Genomic DNA, 17,790 nt, shown 5'->3' on the forward strand with positions numbered 1-17,790 from the left:
TGCTAGATCAAGATGATATAGTTTATAATGTTAGATCAAGATGATATATTTTACAATGTTAGATCAAGATGATATATTTTACAATGTTAGATCAAGATGATATATTTTATAATGTTAGATCAAGATGATATAGTTTACAATGCTAGATCAAGATGATATATTTTACAATGTTAGATCAAGATGATATAGTTTATAATTTTAGATCAAGATGATATAGTTTATAATGTTAGATCAAGATGATATATTGTATAATGTTAGATCAAGATGATATATTGTATAATGTTAGATCAAGATGATATAGTTTATAATGTTAGATCAAGATGATATATTTTACAATGTTAGATCAAGATGATATATTGTACAATGTTAGATCAAGATGATATAGTTTATAATGTTAGATCAAGATGATATAGTTTATAATGTTAGATCAAGATGATATATTTTATAATGTTAGATCAAGATGATATATTTTACAATGTTAGATCAAGATGATATATTTTATAATGCTAGATCAAGATGATATAGTTTATAATGTTAGATCAAGATGATATATTTTACAATGCTAGATCAAGATCATATAGTTTATAATGTTAGATCAAGATGATATATTTTACAATGTTAGATCAAGATGATATATTTTACAATGTTAGATCAAGATGACATATTTTACAATGCTAGATCAAGATGATACAGTTTATAATGTTAGATCAAAATGATATAGTTTATAATGTTAGATCAAGATGATATATTTTACTATGCAGATTAATTTTGGTTACGTTACAAATACTTATTTTACAAAGATATCACAATTATGTTGACCAAGATGCCATATTTCATTATGTTGACCAAGATGCCACATTTCAATATGTAGACCAAGATGCCACATTCCATCATGTTGACCAAGATGATATATTTTACAATGTTAGATCAAGATGACATATTTTACAATGCTAGATCAAGATGATATAGTTTACAATGTTAGATCAAGATGATATATTTTATAATGTTAGATCAAGATGATATATTTTACTATGCAGATTAATTTTGGTTACGTTACAATTACTTATTTTACAAAGATATCACAATTATGTTGACCAAGACGCCATATTTCATTATGTTGACCAAGATGCCATATTTCAATATGTAGACCAAGATGCCACATTCCATCATGTTGACCAAGATGATTTATTTTACAATGTTAGATCTTACAATTTTATCATTTTGACCAATATGTCGTATTTTATCATGTTGAACAAGATATCGTTTTCACTGTGGTAACCACGATGACAAATTTTATCATGTTCACCAAAATGCTGTAGTTTACTGCGATGACCATGATGTCAAATTTTATCATGTTGTATTTTACAGTGGTAACCAAAATGTCACTATGATTTCATATTTTATCATGCTGTCCAATGATGTCATATTTTATCATGCTGGCCAATGATTTCATATTTTATCATGCTGGCCAATGATTTCATATTTTATCATGCTGGCCAATGATTTCATATTTTATCATGCTGGCCAATGATTTTATATTTTATCATGCTGGCCAATGTTTCATATTTTATGATGCTGACCAAGATGTCATAGCTTATGATGCTGACCAAGATGTCGTTTTTTACTGTAGTGACCAAGACAAGATGTCACATTTTAACATTATGTTGATCAAGATGCCAAATTTACAAGATCAAAATATGAGTGTCGTACTTTATCCACCACTTTGTCCTCTTATGTTCGTATTGCAATATATATCACATTTATAATACTGTATACAGTGGTATAAATCCTTTGTGTTCTTCAAATCATCTGTAGACTATTTAGGTAATAGTCGTTAGTTTAGAGATTTACTTTACCTATGACTTAAGCGTCAATATTCATTATAATACATGAATACCTTTATACCAGATGTATTAGACGCGGTTCATTTCATGTCATAGCCTAATAAATGTCTCTGATATAGTGTTAAAATCCCTTAAAGTTCACTCGATTTAATTGAAATTAAGCTGATCAGTTGTCACCCTGGGTTACATATAAAATATACCCATAACGTCTTATTGTTATTTCTATCTAGTTCTTTTTATAGGTAAGATAAAGACATGTCATAATACACTCTGATTATAGAGTCGATTGTTAGAGACGTTTTGAGAGGATTTTACGTTTAGCAAACTATTATATCTGCTAAACAGATAAAGTTCAGGGATATTTTTAGTTTCCTTTTTTAGTGAAAATTCGGCAGATTTTCTGGATTTCAACAATAAGCTTATATCTTTGTTTGTGAAAATAATAAATTTTTATAAAGAGGTTATTAGAAGCAATATTTCAATCCAATTCTGATGCAATGAAAGTAATTTCAATTGCAATTGACATTTTCCTCTCTTTATTTGTCAAAGCTTTTTCTGATTGTCCAGTGATTGGCCTTTACACCTGATTAGCCAATCCAATCATTCGACAGTCTTTTATTTTCGAGATAATTTCCATTAATCCAATTATAATCGATGTCGATTGTGCTATTGGTTAGTTTATATATAGGTAATCTTATACCAAAATTTGTCCACCAACCAACGTAGAAATATTTCTCAATTGAAAAGGATTAAGCCGATAAGCAGATTAGGGATTAAGAATATAATCTCACTCACTGTTACCTCAGCAAACAGTTGTTGTTGACAAAATATAGTTGTAGTTGTAAATCCACTATACTGCGTTTTTAAAGGGTACCCGCGGATTTAACGATAATTGCTGAAGACTACAACTTGGACCTGCTTGGTAATAACCGGTTATTTTTCCCTCTGACAAATACTAAATGTAACCACCTTGAAAGAATTACGGTTTATTGTAAATGCTGTATATGTTGTAGAGGACGTTCAAGGAATATAAGTGATATCGTTCCATGGTCTGTTCTAACGCAGAGTTTAACAACAGCAGTAAAAACAACCAGCTCCATATACAGTATTTTTTTAGATATAACGGAGGTTGAAACATTTTATTGTATATATTAGGTAAGTGAATTAATGTCGTATCTTACCCATTTATATCATAACTATAATAGAACATATTCTTGTCGTAATTCAGCTATGAAGCGACAGGTTAATTTGGCCTAACGAACACTGCTCCAGTTAATTATGTCACATATGCATGCTTTGAACAATGGAACCACGATATTAGTATAGAGCTATTATTGTATTAATTACATCGACGTCTATACCCCATATTGATTTATTTCAATACTTTTCCCCAACGCACCTCAAGATGAAGGACAATGACCAATTTGAATAGTTACCTTTGACTGCACTAGGTTTCCCTCTATTAGATTAGATATTTGTGCAATGAATAGTTCATTCATGATAAGAACGTGATTACTAATAAGTATACAATCAGTAAATTCGATCAGTCACTTTTAAGATACGCAAAATAACAGTGGCTCAACCCGATGAGTGGGGGCCCGTGGACTTTAGTGGGTCCCTTCCGGAGAATTTTTAACAATTTATGCTCGCCTGCTTTTTTTCTGGGGATGGGGCCCCTAATGAATTGGGGCCCATGGACTTCAACCAGCCTTTATGGAAGTTGAGTCGCTGCAACATAACATGAAAGTAAACAGTATTTAAGAAGGTGACTCACGGGCAATAACTAAAACTTATTTTTCAGATCCTAAACCTACACCAACGCTAGTTATCCATTTTAATTTATCTTTTAAAATGAAAATAAATGCGCTCGCATAATGTCTGAAGTGGTCTTGACAATTTTCAATACGAGTGCCTGTGGTGTAGTTAATGTCTGCTAATGTAATTAATAAATGTGTTTAACTGGTGATTGATTGACTAGTATATTACATTGAGAGGACCCCAGGGACTACAGAACTGTTGTTTTCACTCAAACCATTGTAGGTAAATACACTTTATAATGCCCCTAAGGAACGTCATATATAACCTGCCTCTGGTAACAGTGTTGTTCAGTGTTGAGTAAAAACACCATTTGGTCCTAATATCACTTGGATGCGAGAGTCAACTGGGCATGGAGCAGTATATTGAACAGATCAGTATTTGGACGCTCTAATTTCCTTGTAGTTGGGTATATTGTGAGGGATTTATATTGATAAATCGTGATCGGTGATCTCCCAACATGTGTCAGTATTAGATGGACATCAGATGGCGAAGATACACAGTTCGTATACAGCATTTTGCATTAGTAGTAGCATTGCAGCATCAAGGTCATATGTTGCTCACATTTACATGGATATATAATGTTTCTCAACTCAACAATACCATCTGTTTATCATTTCAGTTTACAGTTCAAGACCTTAGTCCAGAAGCTAATCTTTACAGACTCATCAGCATTACTACAGCAAAAACATAAACTTCGGCTTATTCCGGAATTCAAATACCGATAGGAATACATTTTCTTTGTGTGATGATATAACTAGGACAATTATGAGCCTGACATCCTTTAAACGTCGCTGGATTGAAAATTGGTGTCAGGAAGTGTACTCCTTCATCAGAGATGGAAGTCTGTGTACGATGACAGGAGCATACCACGAAGAAGATCCCCATATAATTCCAAGTATGGGTGTGCCATGTTGTGGGAGGGACATAGCTTTGTTGTCACCAGACTCGTGCGATAGTGGAAGACTTAGTGTTAACGGTGAAAAACTTTTGGATAGTAAAACCAGCGGATCCTTTCCGGCAGTGAAATTATCATATTGTCAAGTGGAAAGAAGAAAGATCAATCGGTTGGTTAACGGGTTACCCATAATTCATAGCGGTATCACGGACAGTCCGGAGGAACTTCGGAACACACCGTTGATAGTTTCACACCAGCCTAAAATCGGCGATCTAACTCGTAGATGTGATAATGGATTTTTTAATCACCAACTGACAAAAAGTTATAATATAAACTCATTGCAAAATCGTTCATCACAGCCCAACCCAACACGGACCAGAAACGCATTTTCTCCCAATCGGAGTGTGACGCGGGCAAGACAAAAACTTCTCCATAATTCTATGAATAAGTCCAGACAATATGACAGAAATCCTCCCTCATGTTGGACCGCTGCTGAAATCAGTTTCTAAGTCCAACCTGTTCTGTTTTAACCTGTGGATTATTCGACAAACCCAAGAAGATCAATCTGCCGTTCAGCAGATTGGGGATAACCAATAGCTATGTACATGTATTTGATTAATATCTTTATCGCCTGAAAGAAGTGAAGTGCTTACATTAAAATCAGACTAAATAACTTGCGAGATTTAATTGTTAAGAATGTATTCCCAATCACCAGAGCACTAATTGCCAGAAAGGAACTAGTCATTTAAAGAATCTGATTATTTTAACGTTAAATAAACTAATCATATCTATAGAATCCGTGAAGATTTTGTTTGTGAGTAGGTCTTGTCCCATCTGACATTCGTAATAAATAAACCAGCAGCTAAACTTAAAATAAAGCATTTAATCTAACTCCTTCAGAATAACGGATTATTCCGTTTTCTGGTATTAGATCAAAACTATCAACTACACCAATATCGGTTGGATGGTGCGTTCTGGTGGTAATACCAAACACCCCCTTTCCAAAGTGTACGTATAGCCTGATTAAAAACATGGACAATTTCTAATGAAAAGCCAGATATGAAGTAAGAGGTTGGAATTTGAAAACTGAAATATGGTTGTGGCAATAACATTATATTGATCCGTGTTTTATGTTCAATAAAATCATTCAAATAATCATCAACTTATTTTTTATGCTCAAGATTGTTTTAAGATCGTTTAATAATAGCCACTATGTAACAACTGGTCATTTAGTATGATTAAAGCGATTATCTCTGCTTGTTTCCAAAGAATGACGCATTGGGATAGCATGCAGTTTGATCGACAATATAGAGGTGTTATTATTTAAAATAATTTTAAATAATAATACTTATTCAAACTTTGTTAGGAGTGGACCTGGTGTCAGACCATTCGTAATTGCTATTCTAGTAATTAGTTAATATAATTGTCTAAAATATCACTACAATAAAGCCAACTAGTCATTATTCTTGGTATAGTAAGTTACCATCATCTTAAAGGTATAACACTGAAATTATGCCTTGTAAGGATGCATCATACTGTACAACTGAAGTTCATATACGCATAGTAAATTTATTCATGATCGTTACTTACAAGCACTTTCAAAAGTAGTGTAAGGTAAGATTCGCCAGATTTATTTCATAATTTTATTGTGAAAGGTGCATATTCAATTTGTTCTATAAAAAAGGAAATTACTGTGTATAATTCCTTTAATATTAAAAAATAAACAAAAGGATGACAACAGGCTTAGTTCCTTTAAGATCTAACTTCAATCATTTTACCGTTCAACTAGAACTTCATCTAGGATTGAAACCAGCAGTCGGTGTTTGTCGAACTGAACTGAAAAATGAGATTACCAATCTTGATCTGGTTAGCTGTGATTATAATAGTACTGGGTGGAGAATGTAATGGGGAAGCTACACCTGTAGTGGAATCCGAGGTGATCAATGATCCTGGTCCAATTGATCTACTCCAAGAGGAACACGATGAGCTGATCGATCTACCAATAGTAAGTTTCGGATGTAAATCCTTTCATGATAAATATTATAGGCCGCATGTGCGTAACTCTTGTGAGTAACAATCTCTGACAAAATTGATTCAAGCAAATAGAAGATCTGTTCAGTGGAGACTTTTGGGTGGAATAAAAATTCAGAGTCTAGCGGACTCCTGCCAGCCTATAGGTCAGGGTTTTTCAACCTTTCTCTTTATATTGCCCCTTTCAGGATCCTTGATCAATTGCTTTATCCCCTATAAATCCTTACAATTACCCCACTTCCCCTATAAATCCTTACAATTACCCCACTTCCCCTATAAATCCTTACAATTACCCCACTTCCCCTATAAATCCTAACAATTACCCCACTTCCCCTATAAATCCTAACAATTACCCCACTTCCCCTATAAATCCTTACAATTACCCCACTTCCCCTATAAATCCTTACAATTACCCCACTTCCCCTATAAATCCTAACAATTACCCCACCTCCCCTATAAATCCTTACAATTACCCCACTTCCCCTATAAATCCTAACAATTACCCCACTTCCCCTCTAAATCCTTACAATTACCCCACTTCCCCTATAAATCCTTACAATTACCCCACTTCCCCTCTAAATCCTTACAATTACCCCACTTCCCCTCTAAATCCTTACAATTACCCCACTTCCCCTATAAATCCTTACAATTACCCCACTTCCCCTATAAATCCTTACAATTACCCCGCTTCCCCTATAAATCCTAACAATTACCCCACTTCCCCTATAAATCCTAACAATTACCCCACTTCCCCTATAAATCCTTACAATTACCCCACTTCCCCTATAAATCCTAACTATTAGACCTCTTCCCCCTATCAATTCTTTTTCGTGGTTTTCCCTGCAAACTGTTTTATGTCGGAGAATATACTTAAATTGTTATACAATTCTATGCTGAACTGCAAAGAGCATTACCCACCAAAATTTCAATCCAGGTTGAATATCCCTGCTCTAGGTGGTTATAAGCTGATGTAAGTTAGGAACAATATGTACTATTTACTAGCATTATATATCTTTGCATCCTAAAATTTGAATTTGAGCAATTTTATTTACCCCTTCCCTTATATACTTCTTGTTCATTTCAATCACAATACTTAATGTACCCAATGTCACCCTTTCCTTTTTGTATAAATTTGTACAGAGAGGATGTGTAGTGAGTAAACAAATAAACGTGCTCGTGCTTCATTAATCCAGCCAATTAGCGACCTCAAACACTATAAAAGGTAACGCTTGGATATATATGCTCATCCAATTTTCTTATATTTTCAGTGCCCTACTAAGGACACTTGGTCCTTTGATTTTCACTGCTTTAACCCAAAAGAAGAAATAAAATGTTATATTTCTGAAGAGGTAAGTCTATGAGTGGAAATCGGTCAAACTTTTTCCACCAAAATAATCAGTTTCTTCTTAATTTTGGAATTCTGATATTAAAATATTGAATGTAAATCGACGCTCACTGGTGATTTAATAGACCCGTTACGTTACTAATGACAGTCATCAACACAGAATAATTGTCTCTTTTTTGTATCTGAGCTCAATTCGCGTAAAACTAATTGTTCTAAATTTGCCATTGCAGAAGCCTGTATGTAAATGTGAAAAGAAATATACATGTTCAGCTAAAGCAACCCACGATGTAGGAACGTCAGGACAGGTTCCATGTACTTTTATTTGTAAATCCCAGAAACAGATAATGAATGAACTAAGCGATCAACATAAATACGACATGGGGTTACTATTACTTGGAAAAAAGAAATAAATCTTCAGAACTTCCTCGGATATTTTTCATTATTATCTCCCTTTTTATGCTATTGACGAATATCGATATACTTGCAGTGCTGATAATGGTCAGAATTAAGTTGGGGGCAGGGGAAACAAGTGAATTTTTTCTTTATAAAAATATAATAATATTGAAAGAATACTCCAAATTGCATAAAATGCAGGATTTAAGACTTTTTTTTTTATTTTCAACATTTTTTATTTATTCTTCAATTCCAATTCCTTGATTTCATTTTGCAAATGTCAACGAGTATTCTTCAATTATTCAGTCAATTGTATGAAAATCGGCCATTTATAGCCTTACCGAATTTTTTACTTCCGGTTGGGTGGATGACAATTAATTTCAATCCGTTTTGAGGCAAGATATCTTAAAGTTATCAGCTGGTATAGATCTGCTTATGATGCAAACTAAGGGATGGAGACTTGCCTGCACTGAATTTCCATCTTTTCCATTGTATGTTAGGTCGATAACCTTCGTAGATCTAAGGATAGAAATAGTAAAATAAGCTTTTTACTTTAATAGGTAATTCACGTATATCATTATTATTATATTGCTTGCAATGACATGATCGTATCCCTTAACACCGCTTGCTCGCTAACCTGAAGACTAAGGGTTCAATCTCGACAAAGGTTGAGATGATGCCTCCGGATTTTTTAACCAGGTTTCCCCCTGTCAGTGATATAGGTAAGAGGGGTTGACATAGAAAAAGCGTCTAGTCGTTCGGATGAGACAATAAACCGAGGCCCCATGTGCACGTAAAAGTTGGAAATCGAAAAAGAGCTGCTGTCCTGGCAAAATTTCCCTCATTGTACCCTACATGGCGTTGCCTGTCTTCATTAGCCCACATGGTGCAGATAATTAGGACGTAAAATTCCATTCTTTTCATTTCATTTGTCCCTTAACGCCAATGATTAATGTAAATCTTGGACCCCCGAGGCAAACCTTCAAACTATATACTGAGAAGTTGTTGATATATAGCTCTGGGTATTCTATAGAACTAAACCGGCGGAACCGTCCTGTCAGTCAGAACATAGCAATATCTGATATAATATAAAACATAAAGGTATCATTTCCTCTAAAATCAACAACACAATTCAGAATATGATTCGGAATATAATGAAATATTATGTAATGAATATAGTGTAAAGAAGTGACGATGTGGTAGGGATTGAGAAACGAAACAATTCATTTCCAGAAATAATTGAGCTTTATCATAACCTTTTAATATAATATAAGCATCACAAATATGAAAACATGAATACATATGGAATTGGTCCTGAACCAAGGTTCTGTCTTTAGAAAGCGGTACGTTCAAAGATATAGAAACAGAATAAAGGTGTTATCTTAATTTTACGTTCTTTGGAATGGGCTTAATAAAGATGTAAGCTCCATACTTAACTTAAAGTTGTAGGTTGAAAGAATTCCTTTAAAATAGAATTGGCGAAGCAATAAGTGATTAACGATAATGAATCCATTGAAATATTACAACTTCTGGTCAGGGAAATTAATTTCTTTAATTCATTACCGAGAACTATTTTATTATTTTACTTGATGAAAGGATATCAGACAGGGAGACGTAATTAGGTTAGATGAGGCATAGGAAAACAAACAGGATTGAAATATTGTTGACGTTAGGAATATATTTGGGAGAAAGGGAAAATGAGCGAAATTAATTTAATCAATCATAGTTTGAACTGGTTACATTCGAGACTGTCAGTTTATCCTACAGACAACGAACTGACCTGTAACGAATACAATTCTAGAAATGCAATGCAATTCACACTGCTATCTCCAGTTGATCTTTTGCTCAATAAGCGTGGCATAAGAGTGGTATTAGCGAATATGAAGCATATCGCACGATGGGTGCTATTCGCCAATAATCTCCGTGAACGCAATAACAGTCAAATGCCACAGTTCCATAGAATTTTATTACAAGCGTAACTTGGGAACGCAATATGGTGGCACATGTAGCAGTTTGAATGTGAATGTTATGGTATTGGGCCATTTTCGCGCTTTTTCTTCACGCTTTCCGGCAACCCAGTATATTTCTGGTCTCCGTAAATTGTCGCAGTCAAATTTGACGGGATCAAATAATTATCTTCCTATGATAATTACGGATGGTAAGAAGTGGAGCATTTCAAAGAAATAGATTTTAGAAAACTTTTATAACATGGAATGAAATTCATATTGAATTTGAAATCAATGTAGCTAAATGGAGACGGAGATCGACAAATATTGTTATTGACGATTTAAAAAAAATGTACATTAAGTTGTTGCAAACAACAACCGTGTTGTTATCTCATTCGATATTAGAATACTTAAAAGTTACTAGTGGTTAACCTTACGTAAAACAGTTACTGAATATGAACATATATATAACACCCTCACTAGTTTAACTGTAATAAAGTGGAGCTATTTTTGTACTCTCGACGACGATGATTGAGTTATATCAGCAAGTTTCGGACTAGGCTGGTCTAAGAAGTTGTTTTTACTGTGTTGACAGTTAAATGTAAAGGGTAAGACATATTAGGATAAAATAGTCCAGTTTCCTGAAGAAATTCAACGAAAGCCACAAATCATGTGACTGTTGGAAACATTTTGTGCTTTAACTCTCATTGATTTCTGATAAATCTGCGGATTTTTCATTAAAATGTCAAAAACATTCTACGACTAGTATTCAATAAGAGGAACCTTGAAAAAGTCAAGATTACACTATTATCGTCACTATTGATCGATTCGATTCGAAGTAGGTTTGCATCAAAGGATATGTCGAAGTGCAATAGTTGGAACAAAGAATCTGTAATATGAATACAAGATAAATTAAACGCTGGGCACATATAATCATCAAAATCAGGCTTCAATAATCACAAACATTGTAATTGTATATGTAATCTTGAGCCCACGAATACCAAACATTTGTACTCATGAGCCCATAAACACCAAACATCTGTACTCAAGGGCCCAAAAACACCAGGCATATGTACTCAAGAACACACGAACACCAAACATCTGTCAACACGAGCCGAAGACCAAACATCTGTAATCATGAGCCCACGAACACCAAACATATGTAATCATGAACGCATGGACACCAATCATCTGTAATCATGAGCCGAAGAACACCAAACATCTGCAATGAACACACGGACACCAAACATCTGTAATCATGAGCTCACGAACACCAGGCATCTGTAATCATGAACACACGAACACCAAACATATATAATCATGAGCCAAAGAACACCAAGCATCTGCAATGAACACACGAAGACCAAACATCTGCAATGAACACATGAACAGCACACATCTGCAATGAACACACGGACACCAAACACGCTAAAGCATAATAATTAAGTATTTAAAGGATCTGAATGGGATGTTGTGAAGAAATTAATAGTATATGTTGACTGGTTTTAACTGGTACAACATTGAAAAGAAAATTGGAAACTGGTCGATTGGATTAAAAACTCGGAAATTGGCCTTATTTAAAAGTCGTCAATATTTGCAGTCTTAAGTCTATCTAAAATTTATCAGGTTTCCTTCACATTAATGATTGTTGGAGCCAAACCATTGAGTTCATAGTGTCACGTTTCAAACTAATTTCGACTCAATTTCATGAAAGGGAAGTTTTCGGTAGAAAAAATGCAAACGAAATTCCAGAGTTTTCAATACGGTAAATGGATTGTATTCAAACCTATTTCCAATTGATGTCTGCATTATCTAAAACTATTAAATGAGAATGACATGTATTTATGACCATACTGAAGTAACGTTTGATGGGTTCGAGCTCAATGTAAGTGGGTCGTAAACCAATATATACATTACTGTTGTCTTTTGTTATTTTTGTAGTCGAACATTAATAAGAAAGTAAGAGCGAATTTTAATCTCCCACTTCTCAGAAACTATTCAATTTTCTCATCTAGGAAATACGTCTGTTGAAATGCGAAGAAATAAAATATAGCAAATTTACCCCAAATCAAATCAGACACATTCACTGAAATTCCACTGTCCGTAAAATGAGAGTAAATTGAAAATTCTTGTAAAAATGTCGATGTAAATCAAAGAATATACAAATGTTTCGCTAGATGAAGAGACAGATAGACATAAAAACAATATTTATAACATGAAAGATAATAGGAGGATATTCTTAATGTTCAGTTTCAAATATCTCTATCATACGGAACTAAATATTTATTGTGTTCCTTCATTTAGTTATTGGATTTTAACTGGGATTGGTACAAGAAATTGCCCCCAGATTTTTTAATTTCAACTCAGTATCTTCATTTCCGTAATGGCTAATTAAGAAGCATGAATTTGGACACACAGTTACGTTTCATTTGATTTAACCAGAACTTTATAATTATCAGTGAACTCATGCAGATATCAAAGACATATTAACATCTAGTCGGGGGCATTATATTCGGTTCAAATCCCCTTGACCATTTCATTCAATTGAATACTGGGAAAATCTTATATAGATTGAGGTCATATCTTCAGGTATATGACTCTCGTCTAAATGTTCAATCAGAAATCAATCGTAATTGAATTAATTTTCTAAGGTCAAACCTTTTCTGTCATGATTTTTCTGTTAAAATTGCAAAACACAAAAAATACTATCTAAGAATGTCTATCATATGCCAGACGTAGTATTTAACTGTTTTAAATGACTCTCTCGATTAGGGCTGATATGGAAATGTCTCCGAGAAACTAAACTAGTTATGGTGATAAGCAGGATATTGGGACAGTTGAACGACATATCTCCAACAAAATCGTTACTTATCACACACAGTATAAACTTGAATTGCATCTATCTTCTCTCACAGGAGCGGGAATCGTGTTTTTGATAATTAGACTGCCAGAATTCAATCTCTGGAATTAATCGACTCTTCTCCAGAGATCTGGCTATTATATTTTTATATTGAAATTTAAATAGATACAACCCTCTCCAGAGACCAGTGGGTTATTCCTGGCGCTATGCAGTTGCCGTCACCAACATGTATGAATATACTAAACGGTTTTAGCTTTTGAGATAACCTGTGTTGTCTAATTCCACAATGTATACGTAGTTCATGCAGATTATAATGCTGGTTGGTGCCATTTAGTAAATCTAATTTAATGTCTAATGTAGACCAAAAAAAATATCAGAAAACGAAAAAGATACGGAATTGTAACCTTATTTTAAATAGATTTTTGTATGCTAGCATGTAAATAATGAACTTTCTATGAGATCTAAATTGTAGCCTCCATCGCGTTCACATGCAAAAGGGATTATAAAATATGTATGATAAATGATAAAACTTGACGTCAAATAATACCATCATGTTATACCCAATATTCTATGTATGCAATATGTGAGCTAAACGGGAATAGAAAGGATCAGCAAAACAAAACAGATACCGTTAAATTTGTGAAACAATAAATACTAGCTGTTATAGTGACTGATTAATTGGTTGGGTTTATTATGTCAAGGGTTGTCCAGTTTCTTTATAGAGAAAAACTAACAGTTCAACAGAAGATATTCCTATAAATCATACATAAAATATTAATTGGATTGTCAAAGAATAGTTAAACTTTTCACATAACCAAAATAAATCATTTAAACCAATTTCAGACTCTATTTTTAAACTTTGCTAAAACCAAATGATTTATACCCTAGTTTTAAACCAAGGTTTCAAGAATTCTGACATTTACAAAGTGTGGTTTCTGTGATAAGAACAAATTGTGGAAAAAATTTGACGCGCGAATAACATTTCAATTAAGTGATAAAGTAAGAAATATGATGTATGAGATGCAGGTTGACAAGTTTTAAAGATGGAGTAGAACCGTTTTTGTTTACCTCCATATTAAACAAGGCAATTTTATGTTTTCTTCGTGCCTCTGTGATCACTCTTGATTTATGCTGAATGTTCTGTAATATTATGTGCCAAATATAAATAAGCCAGGACGACAGCAACTATTTATACTTTCCCAAACACACACAGTCAGTTCTTCACACGAACAAGGTTTGTCCTTTCGAACGAAGATGCCCAATTTTCCCTTTCTCTCGATCCAAGTAGGAATTGAAATACAGTCTTTATCACAATTATTATCTTTAACTGTTTCTCCTCCAAGCTACCGTAGTTATAAGATTTCTAAAGGATAGGGTTAAATCACAAAATCATAGGAATTAGTTCTAATTGTATACATATTGATTGAAATTTTACTGGTTTTGTTGACTACTTCTATTTTTCCGAAGTAAATAAAAACTTCAATCGTCGGTCGATTAAAAGTTATTCTTTTTATGTGCATCAGGAACACTTATAGAGTTCATCGGCACCAATTTGTTTTCCGTCCGACCACTGTGGTTCCTTTAATTGAAAAAGTTCATATTACCTTATGCAGATTTTTGCTGCTGAACAAATGCTCTGCAGAAACTTCATATTACCTCATTAAGAATTTGCTGCTGACTATGCTCTATAAAAATATCATATTACCTGAAAAAAAGATATTTGCTGATAACTATGCTTTTTGGAAACTTCATATTACATATACCACAATAAGTTTTTTTTGGTGACTGTGCTCTCCAGAAACTTCATATTATCTCATTAACATATCTGCTGGTGACCATGCCCTTCAGAAACGTCATATTACCTCATTAAGATTTTGCTTCTGACTGCCCTTCAGAAACTTCATATTACTCATATTACTATGTTCTTCAGAGAAATTAATAAATTTTCGGTTGACCATGCTTCTAAAACGTCATATTACCTCAATAAGATATTTGCTGGTGACCATACTCTTCAGAAAATTTATATAAGCTCAATAAGATTTTATATTTTATTTTATTAAACTCAGTGGTATCTACTTTTTGGTAAGTCTTTTTACTGTCATCACAAACATTAGCTGCATTTATTTCAAGTATATGGATGGAACATAACACTTCTAAAAAGTATTTGGAGGAATTTCTCGTGTGAAAAGATACATTACGTTATTTTATGTAAGTTTACATTATCCAGCAGCGAAACACAATTTATTTAATTACCAATTTTTATCATTCAATAGTTAGTAGAAAAACTCTTCTCACTACTCGTCAAATTCTCTCTAATTTTTGACACATCCATTTACAGAAGCTTCATTAAGGTTTTTTGCCGGATGTCGAAGAATACAGATACTAAAAAAACTGGGTTACAGAGTAAATTAATGGAAAATATCGAACACCTTGTCAATTACTCACTTTTAACAACTTTCTTTCACCAAAACTAAAAAATCTTGTAATTTTCATTCATCAATACTATCTGGTAAACCATAATCTTACACAAACATGATTTGAGGAAAGAAAACTTCTCTTAAATTTCAACATTTACTTCCTTGTATTGAGTCGGATATAGGAAGTGAAATATTCCTAACATTCAAAGTGAATTAAGTACGGTAAAGCAGTAAAAATGTATAAAATGTGTTACAGAATTTCGAGTTTAAGATTGGGCAAAATTAGCGGTGAGCGAGCACTAGCTACATACTTCCTCTAGCCTTCGTAAGTAGATCAGCCACGATCTTGTTATGTACTGGAATCTCAACAACGAAGCATATTAATACACGTAGGCACAAAGAAAGCCCTTCATTTAAACTATTGGTACAGATGGTAGAAATTGGAATAGAAAGGAAACTGTAGATAGAACTCAACAATTGCATTCTAACATATAACTCTTTGTCGTATACAATACTTCTTGAAAGTTTTTAAGCAGTCATTTCAGTTCATAGAAAAAGTATTTGATTAAACATAATAATATCAATATGTTTTATTCTATTAGTATAACAGTATTGTACTAGTGAAATTAAATTAATAATAATAATAAAGAATAAATAGAGTCTAGACACGCCGTTTGTTTTAACTCTTTAGAAATTGACACAAGTTCATTACAATGCCAACACAAACTAATAATAAGATTCGATTTCTAGAATTTATCTTGAACAATCTTATAGCCTTTATTTATTGTCAATAGAATTTATTTTGAAGAAAGTCTTTTTGTTCACAACAGTACTGTATCCGTAGACCAACTTTGTTACAGCTAAAGATCTACTTGTTGAAAAAGTCATGCATCGTCATCAGTATTTAGGATAAACTGTTTAGTGAAATCAATGAACCACTCCTAATTTAGAACTAGGCTTTTATATTTCAATAACTCGGTGAAAGGAGATACCCGGCACTGAAGATACATCGGGAGGAATTTCTATCTTGGTTCCCAATCTTTTCTAGTCCTCACATACCCAGAGTAATCATTTAAACCCTCGACACTCCAAAACCATTGTAGATGTTGTAATTTATCATTCAAGTTAATCATAATACTCCCCAATCGTACTAGGTTGCTACTATGGCAGTGACTGTTATACGTCTTCGATTAATAAACATGCACCATAAGTCCCGAAAACACGTAAATTCTACTCATAAAACAGCCTCTGATACAAATGAACATCACAGATACATGCATATATTATATCCACAAGATCTTATCTTATAAGGACGTTCTGTCATTACCTTTAAGATAACTGTCATTGGTATAAGTGATCTGGACAAGTGATATGATATTCCTATGTTAAAGGAAAAGTGAACAAGGTCAGTCAACGGAAGCATAATTTTGAAGAGTAACACTCATGAGACTAGTAAATAATATATAGTTTATTAATTAGGTCATCACATCACGTGTGATTTATTGTTTTTCTCAAATATTAATAACCAAATCAATCTACATATAAATGATTATAACAAACCAAAAACACTATCAGTGTGTCCAATGTATTGTGTAACAAATTATTGTATTATGGACGTGGACAGATTGGATTAATAATTTAGTTATATATGCTAATTGTGTTAACCACGTCTGTATAAAACGTGTTTAATGGAGGTCACTCTAGCTTCTATTGATAAAGACGATATGATTGAATAACTTCATGGACACTAAGTGAATTATCAACTCTATTATCGAACAATAGTTGATGACCAGTCCTACTTACAGCCAGACTGGACAGCACTACATACTGGACAATGGTCGTTGTAAGCAGATAATTCAAATCTAAAGGCATAGACAATGGGTGACGAGTGTGTGTGTGTCGTCGGGAAGTCCGGTTCTAGACATATTAACAATACAATGAGATAATAATTTACGGGACAATAGTCAGAGACGTTCACCACTATCGTGAGCTTCACAAAATCCATCCGAAAGGTTATACATCCACAGAAAAATTTACAGCAGCTTTAAAACAAGTTCATTTAGACGTATTGGGGGTAAATAAAAAGAAACGTTCATCGGAATATCGCGAGAATCAATCTCATCCGAGATCTCATCAAAATACAGCCTACCAAGCAGTTGTGGAGGAGGTGTGGACGAACTGGATTGGTGACAATATAAATATTTACAAAATTAAAATAGATATATTGGTGAATTCAGAAAA

General features: G+C 33.5%; 1 protein-coding gene across 1 annotated transcript; it reads right to left on the reverse strand.

The window, feature by feature from the left end:
• Positions 1-6,794: 6,794 nt before the first annotated feature.
• LOTGIDRAFT_137323 (hypothetical protein) lies at positions 6,795-7,100 on the reverse strand (the record flags this gene model as incomplete). The annotated part of the gene is made up of 1 exon (XM_009047521.1): positions 6,795-7,100. A coding segment is annotated over one exon (306 nt), but the record flags the coding sequence as incomplete, so codon positions are not given.
• Positions 7,101-17,790: the final 10,690 nt, after the last annotated feature.

The sequence above is a fragment of the Lottia gigantea genome (genome assembly GCF_000327385.1).
Source record: "Lottia gigantea unplaced genomic scaffold LOTGIsca_113, whole genome shotgun sequence".
Lineage (NCBI taxonomy): Eukaryota > Metazoa > Mollusca > Gastropoda > Lottiidae > Lottia > Lottia gigantea.